Source organism: Daldinia childiae (assembly GCF_008694065.1).
Source record: "Daldinia childiae strain JS-1345 chromosome Unknown Scaffold4, whole genome shotgun sequence".
In the NCBI taxonomy this organism is placed as follows: Eukaryota; Fungi; Ascomycota; class Sordariomycetes; order Xylariales; family Hypoxylaceae; genus Daldinia; species Daldinia childiae.
Genome location: NW_022984645.1, coordinates 544,671 through 569,250, shown reverse-complemented (window position 1 = coordinate 569,250; position 24,580 = coordinate 544,671). Strand labels below are relative to the sequence as shown.

The window sequence follows — 24,580 nt, the reverse complement described above, 5'->3', positions numbered from 1 at the left end:
TGAAAATCACCTACAAGCTAGGCTAGATACCGTACCCAGGCCTTGAACAACATACCTATTGTCCGTTGGAGGATGCATATGTGGATGTTCGGAGCAAAAAAAAAGAAAATGCGAGAAAAAAAAGCCTTCGCCTAATAAGAGACATACGCGAAAAGAAATAAAAACAAAAAGGGGTTTAAAAAACAACAACACCACAAAAGCAAGGACTCCCCTACTCCTCTTCTCGACTAGCTGACGCTCCCGATGCCTGGATTTGCGTAGACCCCCTCAGCAGTAATGCGTAGCTCACACCCACTCCCCAGCCAGTCCTTTTTGTCCAGTCCAGCCCTGTCCAGCCCCTGAAACGCCGATTTTTGTGTCGTGGGTGCCGTATGCGTTAATAATACATGAAGTATCCACCTACCTTCCTATCCAATCCAGTCCAGTCCAATCCGGTCCGCCCGCCTGACCGGGCCACCCGAATCGCTTTCCCCATGTCGCCTTCCAGATGTCAATGATGAATAATGGGTACCGCTAACTCCGGTTGATATAAAAAAGAGAAACCCACAGAAGCCGTTAGAATCCGAGATCCGGTTACCGGTACAAAGCTATATAGTAGTATAGCATCGCCCAGGACAAGAAGACGTAATTCTCTTCCCAGATCGACTTGATCGAAGGCACATGTTGACCACCCCAGCCCAAAGGAATGCAAGGTTCGTAGAATAATAGTACAAAATGGGGAAGAAAAGCCATGAAACCTCTTTCACAGCTATTTCCACTTAATGCAACAATCAAAGGTCCGACTAGCCGTAGCCGAAATGCCTCTTATGAGGTTAGTATATGATACTATTACTTAGGCCCGTCTACCGTTTGCACGGGGTCCAAGACCACCACCGAAGTGAAGATTGGCGTGGTAAGAGCCGATGCTCTGGAAGCCTCTATAATAGCCATTAGAAAATGTCCTAAATACTAGCCTATAGAAAGTGATAGCGTACTTAGTAAGGTCGAAACCACCTTCTCCTTCGCCCTCCCCTTCACCTTCACCTTCTTCATCTTCCGGCGCAGCAGTTTTCTCTCTGTCTTGGGTCTCCGTGCGGGCTGATCGTGTCGATCTGCTAGGACTGGCAACCGGTGACCCATCACCTGCGGCGGGAGGGGGGCTGCTGCTATTTGTCAAACGGCGCATGGGCTTCGAAGGACTGACGTCAAACTGCGGGGGCTTCAGGGGCGTGCTACCGATGTCGGCATACTTCCAGAAAGGGGCCGGTGAACTGGTTGGCATGTGCTGGCTGGGCCGTTGGGCGGTACTGGGAGGCGCAAGTCTAGGGTGGACGCGGTGAGGCGCTGGGGTGACGAAGGAGGCACTCTCATCCTGAAGAAAAGAAGAAGAGAGAGTTGGAGGTGATTGTGGAAGCGCCTGCGCTGCATCAAAAGAGATGGAGCCGTCTAAGGCCCGCCGGCGCGGAAGGGGGCTTCCATCTTGGAAGCTCGCCGGCCCTGTCGGTAAATACTTGCGATCTGGTGTAACCTGGGACAGGTTGAAAGATGACTTCGGGGGTGGCGATGCGAGTGGGGAAGCCTTGCGCTTTCGGGTCGATGCCGGCTCTCGGTTCGTGATCTCTCTAGGTCCATGAGTGATGTAACTCAGCTGGCTAGGCTGACTGGGAGACGAGGGCGCAGAAGAACCTCGATGTCCACCACGGCCGCCCTTGTACGCAACGCGGATCATTTCTTCGCGCGCCTCGGGAACAATCTCCCACTTCATACCTTTACCTGGCTCGTCCGTGGTTCGAGGTGCTTTCATAAAGGACTTATTCAATGACAAATTGTGTCTTATTGAATTCTGCGATTTGGTTAGCGCAGTTAGTATGGGAAAATATATATATATCAAACTTGCCTGCCACCCGGAAGGAGGTTGGTGTCGATAATAAGCATAATTCTTCGTAATGTACTGATAAATGCCGGCAAGGTTTAACTTCTCTTCCGACGTGCTCATGATCGCCTGCGTGATCATTTGAGCATAGCTGAAATGAGGCTTGATGTGCTTGTTTTCATCTTTGCTTAGGTCTACATCACTTTGACTCATTATCACCGTACCGGAAGAGCCTTGCGCAGGTGTCTTCTGTTGAGAAGTAGTAGGGCGACTCCGGGCTGAGGGTGGTGTGCCTGGCCGTGTGTAATTGGGGGGTGCGGGCGCGATTGGTTGCTGGAAGAGCTGGCCGCGGGAGGAAGAAGGCCGTGCGGGCTGCGAAGATGGATGATCTGCCGGAGGTGCCGTAGGAAGAGCTGTCCGTCCTGTTTCGCGCGCAGGGGTCGACTGCGAAGGTTTGATACCAGCTTGTTCGAGATACATAGGGTGTATATCGAGGGGTCCTAGGCTGGCAGGTAGAACGAACATCATCTCGATACCACCAATCTCAACAACCTCGCCGCTGGAGAGCGGATGTGGTGTATCCGTTTTCTTCATAGGGATGTTGTTGACCTTGATGCCATTGCGTCCCTTCGCCTGAATAAACCATCTTCCAGGGTCCGAGTCGTAATAAATGACAGCCGTCTGGCGTGAGAATGTCTTGGAGGGGCCAAGATCGATATGAACAAACTCTTCATTCTCGCGCTCTTGTCGAGGGGGGTGGGCATGGGAAGGTTCGGAAGTTCTACCGATATTGATAGACAGCGACTTGATATAATATGTCCAATCGTGTGCGGATATTTTGGCATAAGCTTCTATGTCCTCGGTTTTGGCTTCGTGTATAGCATTGGCATGATCTTTGCTGGCTTGGGTTTGAATGCTTCGCAAATGTTGGGTTACTTGAGTAATTAGTCGATCATCGTCGTTAGACCCTTCGGGCGCCGAGTTATCGAGGGTGAGACTTGAACCCTCATCCTCGACGGTTTCCGAGATCGGTTCGTCTCCCTGCATTTAAATAAGGTGATTAGTAGACGTAAGCGACAAGATAAAGCGCTGGAAAGGGTATTCACTTTTCTTCTGCGTTTAGAAGGGCGCGACGGCGAGGATTGCTCCGGCGGAGCGGGGCTCGGACTAATATCGCGATGCCGGCGCGTCCTCTGTGATCGCTTCGATGACGGAGGCATACTATAAGCCCATTACAAGACAAAGCCACAAGGTATTGGCGGAGTTTCCCAGATGACGCGGACCGTAGATAAAAAGACAGCGGGTTTATGCCAATTTATAGACCTAGAACTAGTGGGACGTGCGACGGGGTAGGTTCAGGGTATAGCGCAAGTAGGCGACAAAATTGGCGACAGAGTTGACAATGGTCTTACCCTATTAATACGAGATTTGTAGTCGTTTCAATCGCAAGACAAGATCGCAACTCTCTTGCGTATTTATACCGAATAGTTGTAGTTTAGTATAGATAACTAAACGTAAACGTAAGTGGGGTATGATAAGTCAAGGACGTCAAGGGTTCGTTGAGGCTCAAGGGCTAGAAAATGTCGCGGTGATGGTAGCGTAGTATTCGACGCGGCAAGTGGGAAATGAAGCGCGCTGGTAAAGCAAAGAGGAAAAAAAAAAGTCGCAGAGGGTTTACGGCGCAAAGTATAAATATTTAGAAAGTATGATAGCAACTAAGCTTCGGTCCTCTAGATATGGTCGCCAGGTTTATAGAAGTAGAATGAGAAGCTCGGAGGGGGCCAACACAATTTGGTTGCGGTGCGATGCGATGCGATTTGATGCGATTAGTTTTCAAATATTGACTTGGTGATGTGGTTTGTTTAAAAAAAAATGTCGATCGGTCGCGCCTCCCTCTTTCGTTACGCAACTTAAAAACATCCCTGTCATTTTGTCACCCACTTTCCCACTGAGGCGCGTCACAGACTCACAGTCAGTCACCCTTTTAAGATTTTAAAATACCTCCAGCACCTCCCCCGCCTGAATTATTTTAAAGTGCCCCAAGCTCCTCTTTCCCTTTTTTGTGTGCATAAGATAAGATATCCGTACATGTAATTGAGGCAATGCTGTTATGCAGACGCAGACCTATTTTTGTTACTTCACGTTAGCAAGTAATAAAGCTAGCCTGCGCATTACTTCTATTATCGACATAATAGCTTTTTATACTCCAAGTTGTTTACTTTTTTATAGCAAACTCTTTAGCGCCCATTGTTTGCTGATTGTTAGTTCTGCATCGCATCCCGCATCTCAAAAATACCTCTATTGACGCAGTGATCCCCGCAGTTCCGTCGAGATGCTTCCAATTCGCTATATTCAGATTCTTCATCCACTCACCCGCCCTCACCCACTGTAATTGGCCCAGGCTGAATCCAGAACTGCCAGAGTCTGCACATCATTGCGGAGACCATCTTGACAGCCTCGGCCTAGTTAGTGCAGCCTGCCGCTTCTATTATTTTCATATTTCGGTGCAAATATCTAAAACCGTCTCAGGTCGGCTTATTCTTCAACCACTCACGACACTGCCACTTTTTATGGCTTAGTTGTCTTATACCATTACTGACCTAATAGCCTTGTCAATCAGCGTCTTACAGAAGATGGACTTTTGCTTCAAGAGCTCTCGGTTTCACCATTACGTATATTGACTATCAGGGAGATGGGTGTAAGTGGTTCGCCGGTTCGCTAGACCTCGGGAGGAGCCGTCAGCCGCGGTCGAGTCTGCTCTAATAAGACTATCCTTGACAACCCTCTCGAATTTTCCAAAATACTTACCCGAATATGGCTTCAGATTAGGTATAAGTATAAACAGTCTAAGTAACGCTGGTATTACAATAGTAGTCATTTATCTCGTACAGTATTGGCGAACAAAGATCGGGAGATGTTGTTCCTTTATAAAGTACACATACAGTCATAGCACAATTCAGATCGAGAAGCATTCACCAATAAATGGCAAACAATCGTGTATTTTAATCTACTTACCTATGCCTAGGTATTTGTCCTTTAGGATACTTACTGATCCGTTGTGGCAGGCATGCGATCATGTATATGTAAATGTGTTGGAGCTATTAACATAGGCTGATTACCTTAGGTAAGGTAGTCATTTCAGAGAGCTTCAGATAGCAGTGCTAGCTGAGGTGACTTAGGTACTTCTTAATTCATTGATTACCTAATAAGCGTGTCTAAACAGGTACCTTGTAATTAGTGTATTTCTTGAAGATAACCTATCTGTCAGCATATTGCTCAAGCAATCTAAACAAATAGTTAACTATTAATTATACTTTGACTCTTCAAAGGGTAGTATCCGTCTACTCATAACAGACTACCTATATCGCTGGCTAATGACATGTTAAATACTATAACGAAACCTAAAATAAGTATAGTTATATTGAAGTGGTTTCAGGTTATATAACTAGTTCAAATCACTCTATATATTCAATCTTCCTAATATTATCATACCTATACTTGCACCACAGGCGAAAGGTCCTAAACAATGTCCAAGGCTTTCAGTTTGGTGGAACGTCAGACAAACCATTTATATTCGTGAAGGAGACAAGGTTCTCCTAGTTAATCCCATGAGGAGATAACAAGTAAGCCTCGGTCCTTAGGTCCTTAGGGTTGACGGGATATAGTTCCGGCTCTATGTATGTCTCACAGCAGGCTGCAACGATATCTCCACCACCGCCATCACGGCTATGAAGTCTATTTCGGTATGGCTTAGCCGAACCGTGAGGTCGTTGCCATAATTGGGGTCAATCAAGCCACCACAGGGTAACACCTGGAGGGTCTCATTCAAAAGCCATTATCCTAGACTGTAAGAGCGAAGATGCAACATCAACATGCAGAGAGCCCAAAGATATAGACTGGGTGCGTATCAGCCTCGTTCTTGAACAAATCTTAGCCTATGTATTGATAGAAAGAGCTGTAGCACTGGAAGGTCGTAGCGCATATTAGCGCACATCGTAGTAACCCCAAAGGCACGGCGCTGGATCTCTCAAGGAAAGCACCCCCCGCATTATTGGCTATTGGGCTCAATGGTACATTCCATATAGTAGTCCTTGCTTTAATAAGTGTAACCAAGTATAACCGAGTAAACCTTCCAAAAAGTAAAAGTTATAGCTTTTCAAATTAATAGGTACTTTAGGTACATACTATGTACCTACATATAGGTAGGTACCAGGTAGGTATTAGACTCGATTTACCTAATTAGAGGACTAGTCGCGTAGTGTTTGCTAAAAACTACGATAGCTCTAGTTAATCTAATTAAACCCACCAACACTTAACCGCTCACCAAACATTACTACAAGTCTCCAATCAAAGAGCGATCATCTCTCAAAATGTCTTTAAAATACATTCCATCTACAATGTTGCTTGCTATATACCTCTCAACCCCGACAGAGGTTTTCAGTCGAATTAAGTACTATCATGCGTGCCATACACCGCTACAAGCTATCTACATCGATAAACACTACTCAAAACATCAAATTCTCTCACCGGGGCATGACATGATTCGTGCTAGGGGTGTAACAACCGGGAATTAGGAATGTCAGTGACACGTCTCCAGCATTAGCACCAAACGTTCGCATGTGGCATGGCTACCTGTGCATTGCCGAATACCTTATCCAGGGCTCCGGTCACCCCTCGTTTTCTCGGCCCGTACTATACCCATGTCACAGACCCGGAAATATAAGAACGACTATCCAAAGCTGACCACTCGGGCCGGTTCTGGTAATCTAGTAGCACAGGTAATGGGCGCTTTAGCAATACCTATCTACATGTTTAGGCTTGGCAACTAGAACTGACGAGGATTGGCTCATTCAATAGTTTTGTATTGGTCGTACGGCAGCCTAGGAACCTATCGGGTCTTCTGTAAATGCACGACTAATCAAATGCTGTTTTCCGGATGGGTGCCTCTTTATGCGAGCCTCTTTACTACGGGTTATTCTACCAGCACTCGGGTTAAGTTCCGAGTTGTGGCATCGTTTTATCATAATTTCTTCAACATCACACCGAAGATGCTGTCCTCGTCCTCTTAGCTCCCTTATAGGTCATCTATCTAGTAAGAATGAGGCGGCGTTACTTTAAGGTCGGGTACCTGGTCTACAAATATCCGCGATTTCGGCTTTCCTATGATTACATCGTTGTGATGTGCAGCTGACAGGGATCTGTTGAAGAATTCTGTCCAGCCCTGTCGACTAATCTCGCCGGTTACAATGTTACTCCAGCTCGCAGGAGGCGTGGGTTTTTACGATAGCCAGGGAAATCGGAAGGGTTGCTTTGATTTCAACCAATCACGTATCAACTATAGGATAAGTCTATATTAGCGGTGAAGTACCGCAACGTGATCGAATTACCAAGTGCTTGAAGACTTCCCTCTCGCCATTGGTTCCGGAAAGCTTAGGGGTTCGTTAACTGGACATATTAGCTGGGCTCCCATAATTTTTCCTGGGCAGCAAAACTAACTACCTACCTTTCTAGTCATTAGATCTCGTGCGGTTCCTATGTACTCCATACTCTAGATATCGTCTAGTCTCCAGGGATCCACGTCTTCGGAGAAATCATAAAGGCCACCACCTACCGGCCGGTTGCTTTTGATTCGCTTGGACTATGCACTCTAGCATAATAATGACTTTAGTTAGCCAGCGTCTCCCTGCGGTACGTACGTCCGGTAATACTTCCTTGAGTGCATAATTACCTATCTCTGTGATTGGACACGGTCAGTCTAGTCGGGCGTAGTCTAGCGTTACTCGTATGCCATACCATTTTACGCTTACCAGACGGAACCGAGGACGATCGTCCGACGATCCAACGAACGCGGGTATAAAACACCCTTGGAGGCCGAGTCCATTCCTCGGAAACAAAGGTAGGTAGATAATCAGGACTATCTTACTCTAGCAAATCCCTTCACAGCCGACATCATGCTCGTAGAACAACCCAGAGACATCACACAAGGCCATCTAGAGAAGAGCAGCCTACTATGGCGGTCGACAGAAACCGAAGCCATGAAATCAGTACTCAACCGCGATATCACGTCTAGTACTTCGTCGTCCTCATCAACACCAAATGATGTGGATGAGCCCTGTCGGCGTCTTGTCCTAAGAGGACAGGGGAACTATATATACCTGGCAGATGGACGTGAAATACTGGATGCCTGTGGAGGGGCGGCTGTTGCTGTGAGTAGGCTGGCTATTTTATTTTAGAGGTTCTCAGCCTTAAACCTAGGAGCTCAAATCTCTAGATATTAAACCGCATTATTATTACCAAGTTATCTCTTAATGGAAAGTTCACTGATCTCTACTGAATAGTGCCTCGGACATGGAGTTAAGGAAGTTGCTGACGCAATTATCACTCAAACTGCCTCTATCTCCTACGTTCCTTGGGGTTTCATGGATAGCCAGAGCCGACGAGATCTGAATAGATGGCTATCGCAAACTTCTAACGGGCACTTCACAAAGACATGGGTTACATCATCTGGTATGTTGTATTCCCGTCGCTCTATCATGCGGACTCATACTAAATCTCTCCCGTCCTCCAGGCTCCGAAGCGATGGAAGGCGCAATAAAGCTTGCTCGCGAGTACTTTACGTGGATTGGGCAACCGCAGCGCGTGAATTACATCGCTCGGGATGAATCTTACCATGGGATCACGCTAGGCGTGCTGTCTGTGGGAGGTCACCTAACTAGAAGAACCCCGTTTGAACCACTTCTAGTACCCAACGTCTATCATATACCGGCGTGTAACCCCTATCGTCAAAGACTTCCCAGAGAGTCAGACGATGAATTCGTCTCCCGCAAGGCAGAAGAGCTCGAACAGGCGTTCCACCGGGCTGGCCCGGATACTGTAGTAGCATTTGTCGCAGAGCCGGTCGTCGGGGCAGCAGCTGGCTGTATGCCATCCGTCAATGGCTATTTTAAGGCGATGAAGGCTGTATGTGATAAGTATGGAGCTCTGCTTATACTCGACGAAGTCATGTGTGGCATGGGAAGAACAGGCACCCTGCACGCCTGGGAACAAGAGGGTGTCACTCCCGATATACAAGCGGTTGGGAAAGGCCTTGGGGGTGGTTACCAACCCGTCTCAGCCATATTAGCTAGCAAGAAGATCACACAGGTAATGGAAGCCAAGAATGTCGCTTTTACACACGGGCACACGTATATGGATCACCCCGTCACCTGCGCGACCGCCCTACGGGTACAGCAGATCATACAACGCGATAACCTCCTTCCCAACGTCCAGGCCCAGGGTCAGTACTTAGAGAAGCTACTCCGCAACAAACTACAGAACCACCCCAACGTCGGTGACATCCGGGGCCGCGGCTTGTTCTGGGGCGTCGAGTTCGTCTTGGATAAAGAGACTAAAGAGCCATTCGACCCCAAACTTCAGATCGCGCGCCGCGTCCACGAGACGGCTCTGGAAGCTCCGCACAACGTGTCACTGTATTTCGGCCAAGGGTGTGCCGGGCAGGGCAAGGGCGACCACATCATGATCATGCCCGCGTATAACGTCACTCAAGACGTCGTAGAGACGATCGTCGACAAGGTCGCGGCTGTTATCGCCGACTTCTTTACCCAGCTGGAGAAGGAGCACGAAGCTGAGCAAGAATAGGTAGGTGTATCACGCCCCAAGCCCGAACCTGTTGGTCTTACTCTTGTTTCTGTTGGTTTTCTACCCCGTTGCGTCGATGATCTCTATGCGTAGCTCGTCGATCTATCGTCAATCACGGGTAACTTCTAACGAGAGAGCAAGAGGTGGAATAGAACGCAGATGATGCATGTATGCTAGCTTCCGTTCTATACTCCTCATATCTGACAATATCACCACTATTTTCATCTAACACAATCACAATGTCCGTTATTTGTTGCTTTAGCAACTAGTAGGATCATGATTATCTAGACGGAATCCTTTGAAACATACAACTACACATACGACGGATGTGAAGTAGTTCGCGGTTTATATAATATCATGTAGTCATTATGGACACTCTTTATACAACTGACTTCGATCTCGAAATATGTCGAAATTCAAACTCGTGAGTAAGAGACTCTTTACAGTTTCGTTACGAATCTACTATGTCTACTAGCACCAAATTACGACAACGGAATCTGTTAGGATGAATAGTATATGTTGTCGTAGATAAATGGCCTCGAAACATTAGATGCTGCCTAGACGGTCTATAAGCGTACATACTAGTATAGTAGTAAACACTCATTATTCATAATCCCCTTTCCCACTTCGTAAGTAAGTAGAGGTAGGTACCTAAGGTACGTTCAAGTCCTAGGCTAAGGTAACAAAGCCCGGGGTCTTCAGTCTGGGTCTCCCGCTTAGTATCTGTCTCTTAGCTCTTTGCCGCAGGCGGGCAGAACGCAGCGAGCACCAAATCCGCCTCGTGACGTCCCTACGTGCCGCTTACACGTTACATCGCATCTCTAGCATGGGTGGGTCTGTAGCTGTGCCCCAGCGTAGAGCGGTGGCCGTGGCCGTCGAGCGGATTGACCGGCTTCGGGTTCGTCGGGATGTGGCCTAGTGGGTAGGTGGTAGTAACGGATCGTAAAGGATGCCGACAATCGGGCCGTATTGGTAAATGCGCGTATGACTTTCTCGGCCCGTGGATGTGGCTGGTGGGAGGGAGGGAGGTAGTATGCGGTGAGCGAGTTTGCTATGTGAGAGGTCCTCTGCACAAGGATGATCCATGTGTGTGTGTGTGTGTGTGTGTAATCTCATTGCTGATGAATTAAGCAGTCGCTTAGATGATGAGTGACCTCGAATAGGCGTATTCCGACGGAAGAGCCTAATGGGAGTGTTGACGGCTAAGAAGTCATCTTCGCTTCTAGATGCCTCGGGTTCTGGGCAGAGTTCTGGTAGTAACGCTTGTACGTTACGGTAGGCCTCCATTAAACTGCTGTTAAATTAGATCTCTGCAACTGTGATCGCTTCTTCGAGGAGGGTGGCACGACAATGCAACTCAGACTTTCGATACCGGTGGCTACCTGCCCAAGCGGGACGGGGGGATCCCCGAGCTCCGCTTGTGTGGGTAAGAGGAGGCGAGAGTACACCTGGATGATATTAGTGTAGAGGTTGTAAAGAAATACGGTGGAATTTCGGTTGCATTGTAAAACAAGCCCGTTCTCTTTTCCACGACGAATAGTGGAAGACTGAGTTTTCACTCATCATCGTCGTCATCGCTATCACTAGACCAGCCCTCCTTGTAGCTATCGGCGATTTCAGCAAGTTCATTACCAATCGTCTCACGATCTTCTAGACCGATGGAACGGATAACAGTACTGCGTAAAGCTTTCACTTTATCCGTGACGGTTGAATCCGTAGACAAAGCCGTCTGAACAGATACGCTGTCTTTAATTGGATGGCTATTGCTATCTCGAAAAATCTTAGGGTAGCTGTCAATGAGTGGGAAGGCAACTGACGACCGATAGCTGTGAAACTAGTTAGCCTCGGAAGAAAAAAATTGCTCCAAGGACGATTCAAGGGGACTTGTTATCGACCGGCTAGACCTACTTGTGGACTTTCGGACGACGTCGTATGCCGTACATATCCCTCGTCTCCAGTTCATCGTCGCGATTGGCCCGCTCTAGGCTCTCTGACCCTCTATCAGCTCGAATTTGGCTGAAAATACGCCGTCGCCGCCGTCTCCTATAATCATTACCAAGATTGAGGTCCTGAGGAGAGGATAAGTCTATGTCCAGAGTTGCGATCCCTTTCTGCGAGCCGGACTCGGAGTCAGCGTCGTGACCTGTGCCGGCGCCGTATAAGTTTCGCATACGTTCATCCCGCTCATTCAGGGCATCGGCGTTTCCGTTTACGCCGTTTGTACCATTCCCATTCTGTTGGGACTTTTGTGGCTCAAATATACTCATCTCCAAGTTCGCGATGGTTTGTTTTCCAAATACGTTGAGAAGGTCAGCAACATTTCCAAGATTACTTGAGTAGACGCGATCAGAGGTCTTCAGGCGTGTACACAGAGTTATGCTTTCCAAAGCTGCGGCGAACAAAGCAGTTATATGCCAAGTTGATGTAGGATCCAGTCGCACAGACAGGGGTAGAGGGGTCTCCGGCAGTGCAAGGGGGATGATTAGAGATGCCTGTGAGTTAAATTCCGCAAGAGCTCGTGCTTTGTTAGCAAGCTTTAGCAATCTCTTTTCCTAGTTAAGTATAAGTAATGGACGTCCGCGTAAGTGTTGAAGTAGAGACATACTCTTGATAAACCTCTATTAGGCTCTTGAGCCCCTAAAACCCAAATAGGGGTTTTACCATATTCATCCCTAAGTCGCTCCATATACTTGGCCGCAAACCCAGCCCAGGCATCATCGATACCTGTCATGACCTGGAGGCCTTGCATCTGATCAGCCTCCTCAACGAAGGAACGCAAATCTCGGTCTAAGAGGTCGTGCTCCTTATCCAGCGTGGCAAAAAGCTCTTCCCCCATATGCCACTTCTCAAAGGGCATGACCGTCGAGTTGAGCTCATACTCACTCAACTGAATAATAGACTTAGGATGGAAGAAGACGCGGTTGAAGTCAGACCAATACCTAACTGTACTTGTGGTAAGCTCTGGTGGTGCTTGACCAGATTCAAGGCTCTGTTGATATGAACTCGCCTCTATAGGCTGTTGTCTTTGCACTATCGTTCGGCCAGACCATAGACTATTCGAGGCCGCATCATTGTCGATATCATATAGAGCATTGATCTTCCGTAAAGTTCCAAAGCCTCCTTTCAGGTCGTAGATGACTGTTCTAGGCGTATAGGTCTCAGAGCCATCAGATCCGATACCCGGTCTAAAGTGGACGTCATGATCAATAGGTGACTCCTCGTCAGCGCCATATGTGAAGTATGATTCCTGAGCATTCCAGAAATGGGTTGCTAGATAGTTGCTCTGCTGACCGAGTTGCAAGGTAACGATCTCACGCATCGTAGAAAAACGCGATTTACCAAAATAGAAAATTTAGGTAGAGAAGAGGAGGAGCGACTTAGGTAGATAGAAAGATGGATAGTAGCAGTAGCTCATACCTTCCAAGTTACCTAAACCTAAGGATGTATACAATGAGATGTTTTATGCAATATTCATAATAGAATACTGATAAGATAAATCTTTATATAAGGCCGTAAATTGCCGCCGATAAAGTTTCATGTTCTTATCGGAATTGACGTATCTGCATAATTTATAGGTTTAGAGTTTAGGTATTTACATAATTCAACAGACCCATTTCAAAAATTACGCAGCTTTTCCATCATTCTCCAAATAATTTGTATATATCGGTATACTAGATTACTTACTATATTTATTACTAGACCAGTGTCGTAGGTACTAACATACTATCAACAATGTCCCTAGCTCAGGAGTGGGAATCCTTCAAGACACCTCCCGTCAAGGAGGTAGCACCAGTTCCGCAAGTCGGCTCTCCAGCTCCCGCACATCCCAACCTCACCTTTCCAACAGACAAGCCCACCGTTATCGTTTTCCTACGCCATTGTGGTTGTCCATGTAAGTCATAGTCGTACCCGATATCCTAGAAGCCGTCATCATACGCATACATCTAATCGTGCAAACTCCTCATAGTTGCAGAAAAGGCCTTCAAGAACCTAACCTCGACATCGACGCAGTACAAGGACGTACACTTCATCGCGGTCTCGCACTCCTCGCCCGAGGCTACCGAGCGCTGGGTCATAGAGGTCGGCGGCAACTGGGAGGTGCAAGTGGTCGTCGACTACGAGCGAGAGCTGTACGCGCACTGGGGTCTAGGTATTGGGACTACATGGCAGATTATGGGCCCTATGTCTCTGTACAAGACATTCCGCCTGGGCAAGGACGAGAACATCTGGAACCGCGCCACCGAGAGCGGTAACAGGTGGCAGACTAGCGGCGCTTTCGCCCTCGATCAGGACGGCATGGTGAAGTACAGCAGGGTCGCTGCGTCCTCTAGTGAACTCCCAGATCTGGAGGCTGCCCTGACGAGTCTGGGTGTAAAGGTCAAGCCGAAACCGCCGCCAGAGCCGAGGACAGACGGGTTCTTGTAAGCGGGATGCCAAGCATGATACTCTCTCGTGAGGAAGAAGGTGTCTTTCGCCTGGCAGTCTAGGACTGGGGTGTATTGGATGCTTGCTATGAACAATATTACGAGTTGTTGTTGTTGTTGTTGTTGTTGTTAATAAGATATAGATTGTGTTTAGTGTGGTAGAATGGTTTATGTAGCTCTTGATAAACTGTGAGTTTTAAGATTGGAAATAATGATCACGAATAATGCGATAAGAGTAACATTTGATATTTACCTATCACCAGTTTCACTTACTCAAAACTGTAATCCAATTTTCTGATCCAATCTAATAATTACAAATATAGTATCACACTTGAGTATCCCGCTGGTTCGTAGTAACAGACTATAGCTACAGTTATAATCAGCCTAGACACATCAATGCAAGACAATTTACGAGTAAAAATGCCAACAATCTACAAGTGATATATTACGTATTGATGAGTATCAACGAATGAGGCTCGATACCTATTCAGATGCTAATGTGCTGCCTGCTTAGACATCCCGCGACATCCCGCGACATCTCCGAATGCGTAGGTTGTTCGCTTCGTTAGTATATTGAGTAGAGATGTTAATGGTTTAACAGGCACTACGTGTCATTTATATAGTCTACAATCTACTAAGGTTAAGCGCATTATACTTACCCCAGAACGGGAGATACCGGCCGAGTTTTGACTCTATCTGTGGTTTAAGCTCAAGATTTGGTGCCAGTTTCGTCACCCCGAAGACTCATAATCGACTCCCATGGGCACCGCATAGTCTCGTCGAGGTAAATGCCCAACGTCCTACTGCCATTGGCGCGCAAGCATATTACGCAGGATATCATCAATCAACAATTAATAGTCGGGAGTTTACTGATTCCTCATAAGCTACCCCATAACCGTCATGATGCTAATATTAGGGTTCTCTTCGGGTTTATCACATTAATAAAGCTATAATAAAAAGAGCTAATAAAAGCAATTATAGTCGAATCTAATCTTTTAGAAACGAGGCTGACATATGTGCCGTGTCATACACCAAAGATTATTGTGATAGTTACTACTGTTCATGGCAGTTATCTTTCTACATATAAGTCAACCTTATTAAACCATACGAGACGCCACCCGATAAGCGACTCAGAAACCTGAACTTTACATGAGCTTCAAGCTTCTATTTGTTAACACTTCACGCTTGCTAAAGCTAAATACTACACAAATAAACCTTTAACAAATCCTACCACCTCCGATACGTTGTTGCGAGGAGAGACCATAAACAAGACACTATCATATCTATGGTCCCTTAGGATATGAATACACCTTATAGGACTTCTACGCACAGTTGTTTCCGTCAAAGGAGATATTCTAGAATACCATATGCGCTGGGTTATCTTAGTGTGACAATCATCGCTGTCAGTAACCACAATAGTTACAATAAGAACACTGTTAGGATTTAATCTGTTATGTTATCGTAGCTATTAACAAATGAATATTCTCATGATTACTTGACTCGCTAAATATAGCCATTAGATACAACACTGACTAGATTTCTTTCCCTTCGTAACTCTAATATTATTCTTGAGAAACTCGAAGAACCTATACGTAAAGATTTATGCAGAGAACACCTACCACAACGAGTTAAAGCTCGCCCAGCTCGATCTTCAGATCCGATCGGAATATGCCATGTGGTTTTATGGTGCCGTCTACGACGCTAGTCAATTGGCGATCGTGAAATACTACCGACGGTCCCGGCTTGTAGAAAGAACACACAAAAAAACCAGCTCGAAATCATATCCATAGGGCGAGATTTGTTCTCGATATAGTAGCTGCTAAGCTGTCAATATTCCTCCAGCTGCGTTTTATGGAATAGTCTTTCAGCCGTCAAGGCCGAGGATCTATTCCTTCGTTCTTTATTAGGCGGGTCTTCCACGTGCCTCGCCGACGGAAGAGGTTCGCCTTCTAAATCGGTCAATAACTTCAACTTTCTATGAGATCCTCCACTCGGCACAAATCATATCAATCTTTGCAGTGGCGGAGCTGGGTATCACGGCACAGAAATTTAAGTTTGTGGCGTTCATGATCTCCAGTGGCACCTACGCCAGATATTCTGTCTAGCCTAGACCCCGATCCGATCCCGAAATAGCATCCTTAGTCTGGGCATCCGCATATACGGGGCTAGTGATACCCAACTCTCCGGGTTGAGCTTACTATTGGAAGGATTCGACCTCTTGTTTGTACCTGCATAGAGTATCAAGTAATGATGCGGCGAGGGGCTTGTGGTCTTCGCAACTTTCGGCCCGGGCAGAGACATTCGTTCTGCGAAGATATCGCCACTAGTTGGTATATCATTGAATCCTGGTCCCAGTCAAGAATGCTTCTGGATGTTTTAACATTTATGCCGCAGTGGGCTGCCAAGCAGAACATTCAGGGTTCGCACAAGGCGAGAGCCAAGCAGCCCCCCGTGACGAGTTTCAAAAGACGATCTCTCCCTGTCGGCGGGGCCGGCAGAGTCCCGGCTAGCTTATTCGACGACTCAACCACGGATCAGTCTGGACTCGAGAGGTCTTCGAGATCCCTAGACGATATATTTCGTGAATGTGTAGTAACACTCGTTTATGGGTAGCCTGTAACTGCCAGTAAGCAGAGAACTATAGCTCCTAAGTTTCATATATGACTTTGAATTAATGTAGTGGCGCTTATGGGATCTGGAGTAGTACATAGTACGGCGGATAACTGGACGGGTGTGGGTGGTGGCGATCTTACAAGTCATAGCTCGGGCATATGACGACGTTGAAGATGCGAATTGCTTGTTGGTCAGATGGTATTGTACATAGTATGGTGGTCACTACAATTACCTAGCGCCCATACTTCGGTCAGGTCGGCGCCAGGTAGCTGTAGAGTATGTAGACCTTAAAGAAGGCTGAAACAGGAATCACTTGGCTGCCAGCGTTTCAGAAATAAACGTTGACAAGGGAGCTTAACCTAAATGCACCAACGACCCACGAGGGATGGCACTTTGGTAGCTCAACAGCGTCGTATTGTAGGCAGGGGCTCGTAATTCAGAACTCTCTGATTGCAGATAAAATACATGGCTGGTGACGATTGGGGAAGGTGTAAAATGTCCGAAGAAATGAAACAAGTCGATCTCTGGGGAGCCAAGAAGCTAACCAGTACTGCTAGTAGAGGCCATCACGACTTCAAAGGAAAGTAAAGCCGAGTTATGAAACAGACAGACAAACAAACCATCATGATAACTTTCATCGGTATGCCAAGGTCTTCAACCGACGTAAACCTCGTGAGATTTTGAGGCATATAGAAATCCGTAGTTCATATTTGCTGGTAGATGAACTTAAGGGTCCATAGTAGTGTACGTGCGCGCTGCCAACATCCGTGATCGTGCTTCACCAAATTAATTTCAATGCCACAACGCTTGTGCTACTATGCGTCTTGCCGCCAACGTGACATCTAGGACTCCGAATAACTCGCCGGATAGGCTGGAGCTAACGACAGTGGCCTGTACGCACGCGCCCAAAGCGCGCATTACTCCGGCGATGGGTACGGATCATAGGCGGGATGATACCGCAGTAGTGGGAATTCGGCGGGTCATCATTTCTAAATCGATCGACCTGGGCCGCGATGGAGAGCTGGTGTGATGATGGGCTTTGGTAGCACGGCAACCCTATGCTGGGCTGCAAAATCTTTGTATTTCGTAATTCTATGCCCGTTCTGGAAGAACTTGTGACGAGCTATGCCTGTTTTACGTAGTTACTTGGCTAAAGAGAGCAGAAGGGCCTACCCTTAGACAATCCACATCCAAGGCCGAAGGTGTCTGTTTCAGAGAGTCGTGGGCGGGGTCCAAGAGGGCTGACCGCATAGCGAGAATGCAAGGTACCCGGGGATGCTCGAGACTAGGGGTCTTGAAGATTGATAGCTGTATGTACTGTATGTACTGTATGTAGTTGGCTTTGGCTTTTGCAAGGAGTACGAAAGGATTCGCTCGGTGCTTTGTTTACCGCAATGTTCATGCAACTATTCAGGTACACCAATGAGATCACCCATCTCGCCTTACGTCCCGTGATTCGGTAGAAGATTGAGCATAGACATGATGGTTGAGTACAACCACGACGGCAACACCTCGAGATGTTTCAACAACGTTCGTGATGTCGAGTCCATCGTGTTTCAGAATGGGTGCTGCAGCTTGTAGTAGATCCAGTAGAGATAGTGTACTGGTCACATCTTGGTATCGAGATCGCTAATTCTTAAACTAACTTAGACCAAGCAAGGCGTTCCTGGATCCGAAGCCACAGTTGGATTGGCTTCTCGTATTGGGTTGTTTAAATTAATGATTTGTTGATAGGTCGCTTGTACTCACATGTGGGGGTCAGGAATGAGAAAAAGGTGGCTTACGAAGCTTGGTCGAGTTCAAGTTTATCTATGTACCTAAGATAACCCGAAATTACCTTTAGGTACGAAGTACATGATTTAGGTACCGATGTACTTGCGCATAGTATTGCCAGTTTAGTATTAGGTAAGAGTAACTGCCTTACATACTAGGTGCGCGGTGCTTGCCGCTCTCGATAAACCGATAAATTTGTATATAGTGTTAGCTTCATAATGGCCTGCAGCATGGTCTAAAAAGACCATCTGACTGGCGTCAGTCTCTCACCACAACCCAATCAATTATAGTATACCCATTCTCTGACATGCTGACTTGCTTAGGTACTTGCTTGCTTTCTCCCCCCTCCTCAGAGGTGGACACTAAGAATAAACTTGATATATCTTTGTAGTCATCAACGGAAGGGTAGAGCCGCCAGTTTGCGAATGTTCTAATGTAGTCCATTCGCTAGACCCACCGCTTACCGAAATGCCGCCATTCACCTTCTATCTCTAGCCAGCGGATGCAATGCCAAGAACTCGGACGGCACAAGATCTATGGTTTAGATATGATAAAGAGTTCTATTTATGTCGTGGCCTTGGCCGCGGCCAACGGCAGCAAACAGTATGTAAATAATCTGAAGGAGCCAATCAACCACCTGAAGAGCTTTCTCCTCACGCTCCTCCAACACCTCAAGCGATACGCAAGTTCAAGTCAGCTTCTCAGCCACATCATTGGTTTATAGCGTAGTATCTGGCCAATACAGAGGCCACTCGCCAATGCAGGAACAAGCTTGACCAAGTTTGAAACAAAGCACTTGGTGAATCCATCGAGATAGAATGACTAGCTAGTTGTATGAATTACTAGGTGTGTTTTAGATCACGGTAAATGTTCCCATCCACTCGTTCGGAGCATATGGTGGAGAATTCAACCCAACACTCCCGCCTAGTACTTCGTCATGCATTTCCCTGGCTATAACCATGGCTATAGGTACTACCAGCCGCCGTAGTTGATCAATGACATACTTAAACAACGAAACGTACGCTTTTTACTTAAAATATAGGTTGGGGGTGAACTGGGATAAGCTTTGCCGTCCGTACAACTGGGTTAGCTTATTTCTTGGCAGTGCTATATAAAGCTATTTTCACTAATAGGTGGCGTTTTAGGGAGGTGGATATCTCTGGGGAAGACATCTCTGGTAAAAGGATCACGTTCGCGTGCGAGATGCCTAATGCAGTAGTAAGCTTTTGTTCGCTCCCATGGACACGCCACGCCCATTTAGGATTCGTAGTTCGTTGTGCACGCTCCCAGAATCCCACCGTTGCTTTGCAGCTTATAATGAAATTGCAGAGGAGTTGTGCAGCTTGCGGCGAGATTGGGTACCTATGAGCTTTCCTCGTAGAAAAGTCAGCTCATCCATAAGGTACAAGCGCCTTAAAATACCCTTTTTGGGTTGTTTAAACTCACGTGTACGTTTGCTTGGGTGGTTCAAATCCTGATGTACGATGATAGTTTGCGTTGTAAGAAGACTAAAAAATTATAATGGTGAATCGGCATAAGATAATGGGAAGCTTTTAGCATCGCAAGGGTAGCGGGTCGATCAAACGACTAGGAGATGCGGCATCGGATGTCGTCATGTAGCTAATAGTAAGTTTAGGATGGGTTAAATATTCATAAGTGTGGTCGTTTTATGTTTTGGATTATGCTGGCCACGACTATCAAACCAAGCCTATCCATTAGTTCTATGTAAGTCGCCTCACATGATCCGTACATACGTGTATCTGATCTGATAAGTTAAGTTAGTACCTACCTAGGTAGAGAAAGATTCACCGTCTAGGCATGCGTTACCCCTTATTCTTTCGTTAATACTAAAGGATCCAAGCGGGAAAGGGGATTGAAGTGTGACTACACGGTATCCCTTAGATATAGAGTTTGGATTCAACGCTCATAGTACTACATACGAAGAGGAAATGACTTAGACTACATACGAGGATACTCCCATCTGAACATACTAATCAAAGTCTCAGAAAAACATCCTAGTGATGATAACCATATCGCTGGATTTTTGCCGTTCTTGATTCAAGGTTCTGTATGGTAGCGTAAAACCAGGGGGGCCCCTCCACGGACCATTGAAGCCGGGCGGGCATGACCTGTTCGGAAATCTAGAGAATGTAAGTAGGCTGACGGGTCATTTACCGATGGAATGGGTTTACAGGCCTGCCTTTCATGGTCGGTGATGTCCTCCTGGTACCTATCATTGCAAAGAGAATATATCTTGATAGGCCTGCAATACGACAGAGGAGCGAAGACAGGATTGTAGCAGCCTTCTGGTTAAATATGCCTATGATCTTTTGTATGAGATGTTGTGCATGAATGAATGTGGGGGAATTAGTTCCCTGTAGTCGTCTTGGAAGCTTCGTATTTCCCATCTTCACCTCCCAACTAGTCGTTCAACGATAGACCAGAGGTTGGTTGGTCGTCGTCAAATAGAGTAGGGTAGAAGAGGCAAATTCTGATTGGACCGGATCGATGCAACTGCACATGAGAAGGTGGGATAATGGATGAATAAGATACAAGGAAAGATTAGCGCCGATATCTGGTATCAAGTATTTTCTGAAGCAATGCGCCAGGCGTGTTTCAGACTTACAGGGAAATCACAGGGGAATGGAGAGAAGTTCGCAGGGATTGAGGGATCAGCGTGCCAATGACAGGTACCCTTTCGTAGTATGGTACCATCCAGCGTCTTTCCCTCTTGGCATCTATTGGCAGGGGAAGCTTGAATAGATGATGGACTGTGCAGGTGCGTGCCTAATACCCCATACTAGCGTACCTGCAGTAAACATGCCCCTAATTATTTCTCAATACACCTCTAATAGAAACGATGACCTCAGTAAGGTGAGGTAGCTTCCCTAATGCAATTATACGTACTTATTAGTTAATAGAGCAAACTGAGCAAGTGAGTGAAAAGATGTACATAAAAAAAATAAAAATCACGCTACATTTACTTGGCTTAAAGCAGCAATTTAAATGGCCAATTCGCTAAGAACACCATTAAGACATCGTTCAACTAACTATTATTATTTTACGGTTTGTCAACGATTCCTAATTACCAAGAAGCACATACCTATTTGAGAAATTTACCATCGGGGAGCTAAGAGAGCTCCGGTACTTTAGTACTTCTTAGAATATCTACTATGTAATTGAACAATGCTCAACTGATATCCTAATAAGCGATGATAAATCCTTTTCTCACTCCTCTTCCCCTGTCGTCTAACCTTGTTCCTGTCATCCGCGATGTACTAGCATACGGAGATTACATGCTGACCCATACATAGCCCCAATTGGATTCTATGATTATATGTAATAACTGTGAGCTGTCTAAGACTTTAGACCGTGGACGAATAGTTAGGGCAGCACAGCAAAGCAGCAAAGATGACAAGCTAACAAATTCAAAGACAACAACAGTTAAGTAGGATCGGGACTGTCTTATAGCATTCTTTGTCGTCTTGTGGCATACCTGCTTCTTATGGTATGCAAATGACATCCTACCAAACTATCCTATGCGAAGGAACTTCAATCCACATAGAAGAAGGGAACGTTAATATATTAAACAGCGTACGAAATCGTGAATGTGCCGCATTCTGCTTATAATTCGATAAGGTATGGTAGGATGTCATGTCACTCTGCTATCACTGGAGTAGACTTGTAATACTCGCCGCCTTAACTTTGTCGAACCCCTATTCGCTTAGACCGTATAAGTTGATAGCATAACTGGAAGGGCCTGTTTTTAGAGATGAGCGCATTTGATACTTGAGTTGGTGTTACTTTGCTGTCTATTTAGTTATTTTTGTTGTATTATTTAACATTGCTCAAAACACTTATAGAATATCATGGATGAGCTCATCCATTTTGGGTACACCAGTGAAAATAGTTGATGACGACGATGATGACATGTATTTAAATGGTTATCAAGCTGTCAAAACAAACCCCTATACAAATATGGGATAGAAGTAAGAAACGTGCTAGGTAGTTTAAGTCAATGAGAACCTGGTGGACTAGCGAATATATGCATACATGATCCATTACTATAATAGTTTAGGAACACCGAGCATGGATAGTGGGTAAAAGAAGGACCGTGAGCTGAGTCCACGTCAAATATCCTTGTAACTTGATTTCAAGGTAGTACTCGCCCATCTATCTACACCTAAGCACCCTTGTTCTCTGTGGATAACAGAAGATATTCCCCGAATGAAGACTTTGAGCGAGGCGAGAGAGGTCGCACGGGATCGACGTGCCCTCATTCTGTAATAGATGTAATTGATGGGGCAAACAAGACGCTTTGTCCACCGGAAGATACATACGATACGACGTCAGTATCGATAGGTACACGAATAGAAAAAGAAGGGTTCTTAAGTATATTGATAGATTCTGTTAAGACTCATAGGATAATATGCCGAAAAAGGGGGAGGTCCTTTACGAGAAGATACATACATAGTAGGGCTGGGTCGGGCTACTGCACTTAAGATTGCTTCCTCTCCACGCCGTGGCCGTAAAGGGGCAAAGGGTTAGAACCCGACGTATTACGAATAATAACTATCGAATTCGAATTACGCCGTCCATAGTAGATACTGATTATTATAGTAGATTAATACGCGGCGCTGGAATTAATCAAGACGGACCCGAAAATAAGCAAGTATTACATACATACGACGTACATGGTGGATTTGCCCACCTAGGCACGTAGTGTACATATGTAAGTCCTAAGACCTCCTTAGATATATCTACCTTCATCTATGTAGTAGATCTACATCACACATACATGCATACCTCCTACATATGTAGTAGCTGGCCTGACAGTTGTGGTTCACCCGCGATTTAGATCCTAATCAGTTGTGCAACCCTCTCCTCTGCGTTGCTAGGGTCTTCATATTAGAATCTATTAGAATCGGGGGCCTCCTTCGGGACGGACCCTTTTTTTCAACTAGTTCACGATGGAGATGAAGTAGTATGTCTTATCTGACCTCCCGTAGAGGTGTAGAGTAGGTAGGTACGGGTTGTGGCTCCTACAGGCTTCTCCATGCAGCCACGTTTCTGTGATGAGGGTGTACTTCGTACGGAATACATAAAGAAATATGCAATATGGGATATGGAATATGGTAAAGTATGCGCCTTACTACCTAACTTGTATATACTTATGTACTTAATGCAGAGGAAATCGCGAGCGGAAAAGTACAATACTACAAGTTTACGACTGGCGTTAAAATAAGTTGAAAGTGGGCGCGGAATGTCGTGCCCAATCTCGCTCGCGGATTCCTTGCAGGAAGGGACAGGAAGAGATATTTCCATATCCGGGCAAGCGTATACTTCTTAGGCGAGTACCTTTCCCATCCCGGCTAGCCTAACCTGGTTGGTGCATTTGCATTATGCCATTTTGAGCACACTTATCCATATTTTTCTTCTCCGCCTACTCCACTCTAAATCTCTTCTCTCCTACCCGACTGCACCGGCCAGACCTGGTAGACCTGGCAAGGGCCTGAGTCGACCCCAGCCAGCCGAATTCATTAAACCCCCCGAACTCCTCGCCTGTTTTTCTCTTGACCCTACTTACTTGAGTCCTCTTCGCAAGATCAGTTGTTCTATTCAGAACCCCTCCCTCTCTTTTTTTTTCTTCTTCTCCCTTTCTCGCCTCACAGTCTTTCGTGTTGCAGGCCATTAACACGTAAACTCCTATTCCTCCTTGGAGAGCCCGCATCCGAAGACGACTTCATTTTCTCTTACTCCGCAACCGCGAGACGTTTTTATTGATTACGAGCGTTTATCCCGACTGTCCGGCACAACCGCAACCGCAACCCCGTCCCTAAGCTTAGTTCGTCGCACCGTTAGATCTACCATTCAACGTCCGGTCTACCTTGTTTGATCCTCGGAAGCATCTTGTTGATTATTTTATCTGTTTCGTCCCTTGACATCGGAGCATTTACGTCCCCTTATACTTGTTTCGATAAGCAAGATATAATCTAATTCGGATTGTTGCACTTTCCTAATTGGGTCTTGGTGAACTTATCAGCAACAACGAAACGACGGGAGCAAAGTTGCAGGACGTAAGCCGAGATATAGTCGTTACGAACTCATAGCGTATTGCCACACTTGTCATCCAGGACACGGTCTGTCGGTCTGTGCATATTAGAGGCCAGGAAATTGAATTCTAGGCACTTGCCAACTATCTTTTGCCGGCTCAACGATCGCCTTCAAGGTTAGGCTTACGTACGACCACTTGCGCTTAGCCATTTACCAGAGGTAAATC

General features: G+C 46.2%; 4 protein-coding genes across 4 annotated transcripts; 2 read left to right on the top strand and 2 right to left on the bottom strand.

Moving 5' to 3' along the window:
• Window positions 1-832: 832 nt before the first annotated feature.
• On the bottom strand, window positions 833-2,899 carry GL218_04468 (Fork head protein like protein 1; the record flags this gene model as incomplete). The annotated part of the gene is made up of 3 exons (XM_033581077.1): window positions 833-917; window positions 975-1,822; window positions 1,877-2,899. The coding sequence occupies 3 exons, from the start codon at window positions 2,897-2,899 to the stop codon at window positions 833-835; spliced, it is 1,956 nt and encodes a 651-aa protein (XP_033435321.1).
• Window positions 2,900-7,803: 4,904 nt separating this feature from the next.
• GL218_04467 (uncharacterized protein) lies at window positions 7,804-9,490 on the top strand (the record flags this gene model as incomplete). Its single annotated transcript, XM_033581076.1, has 3 exons — window positions 7,804-8,058; window positions 8,191-8,359; window positions 8,421-9,490. 3 exons carry the CDS (start codon window positions 7,804-7,806, stop codon window positions 9,488-9,490), a joined length of 1,494 nt encoding a protein of 497 aa, XP_033435572.1.
• A 1,555-nt stretch (window positions 9,491-11,045) lies between these two features.
• Window positions 11,046-12,809, bottom strand: GL218_04466 (Protein dml-1; the record flags this gene model as incomplete). Its single annotated transcript, XM_033581075.1, has 3 exons — window positions 11,046-11,316; window positions 11,399-12,042; window positions 12,096-12,809. The coding sequence occupies 3 exons, from the start codon at window positions 12,807-12,809 to the stop codon at window positions 11,046-11,048; spliced, it is 1,629 nt and encodes a 542-aa protein (XP_033435571.1).
• A 413-nt stretch (window positions 12,810-13,222) lies between these two features.
• GL218_04465 (putative alkyl hydroperoxide reductase subunit c thiol specific antioxidant protein) lies at window positions 13,223-13,915 on the top strand (the record flags this gene model as incomplete). Its single annotated transcript, XM_033581074.1, has 2 exons — window positions 13,223-13,382; window positions 13,458-13,915. The coding sequence occupies 2 exons, from the start codon at window positions 13,223-13,225 to the stop codon at window positions 13,913-13,915; spliced, it is 618 nt and encodes a 205-aa protein (XP_033435575.1).
• Window positions 13,916-24,580: the final 10,665 nt, after the last annotated feature.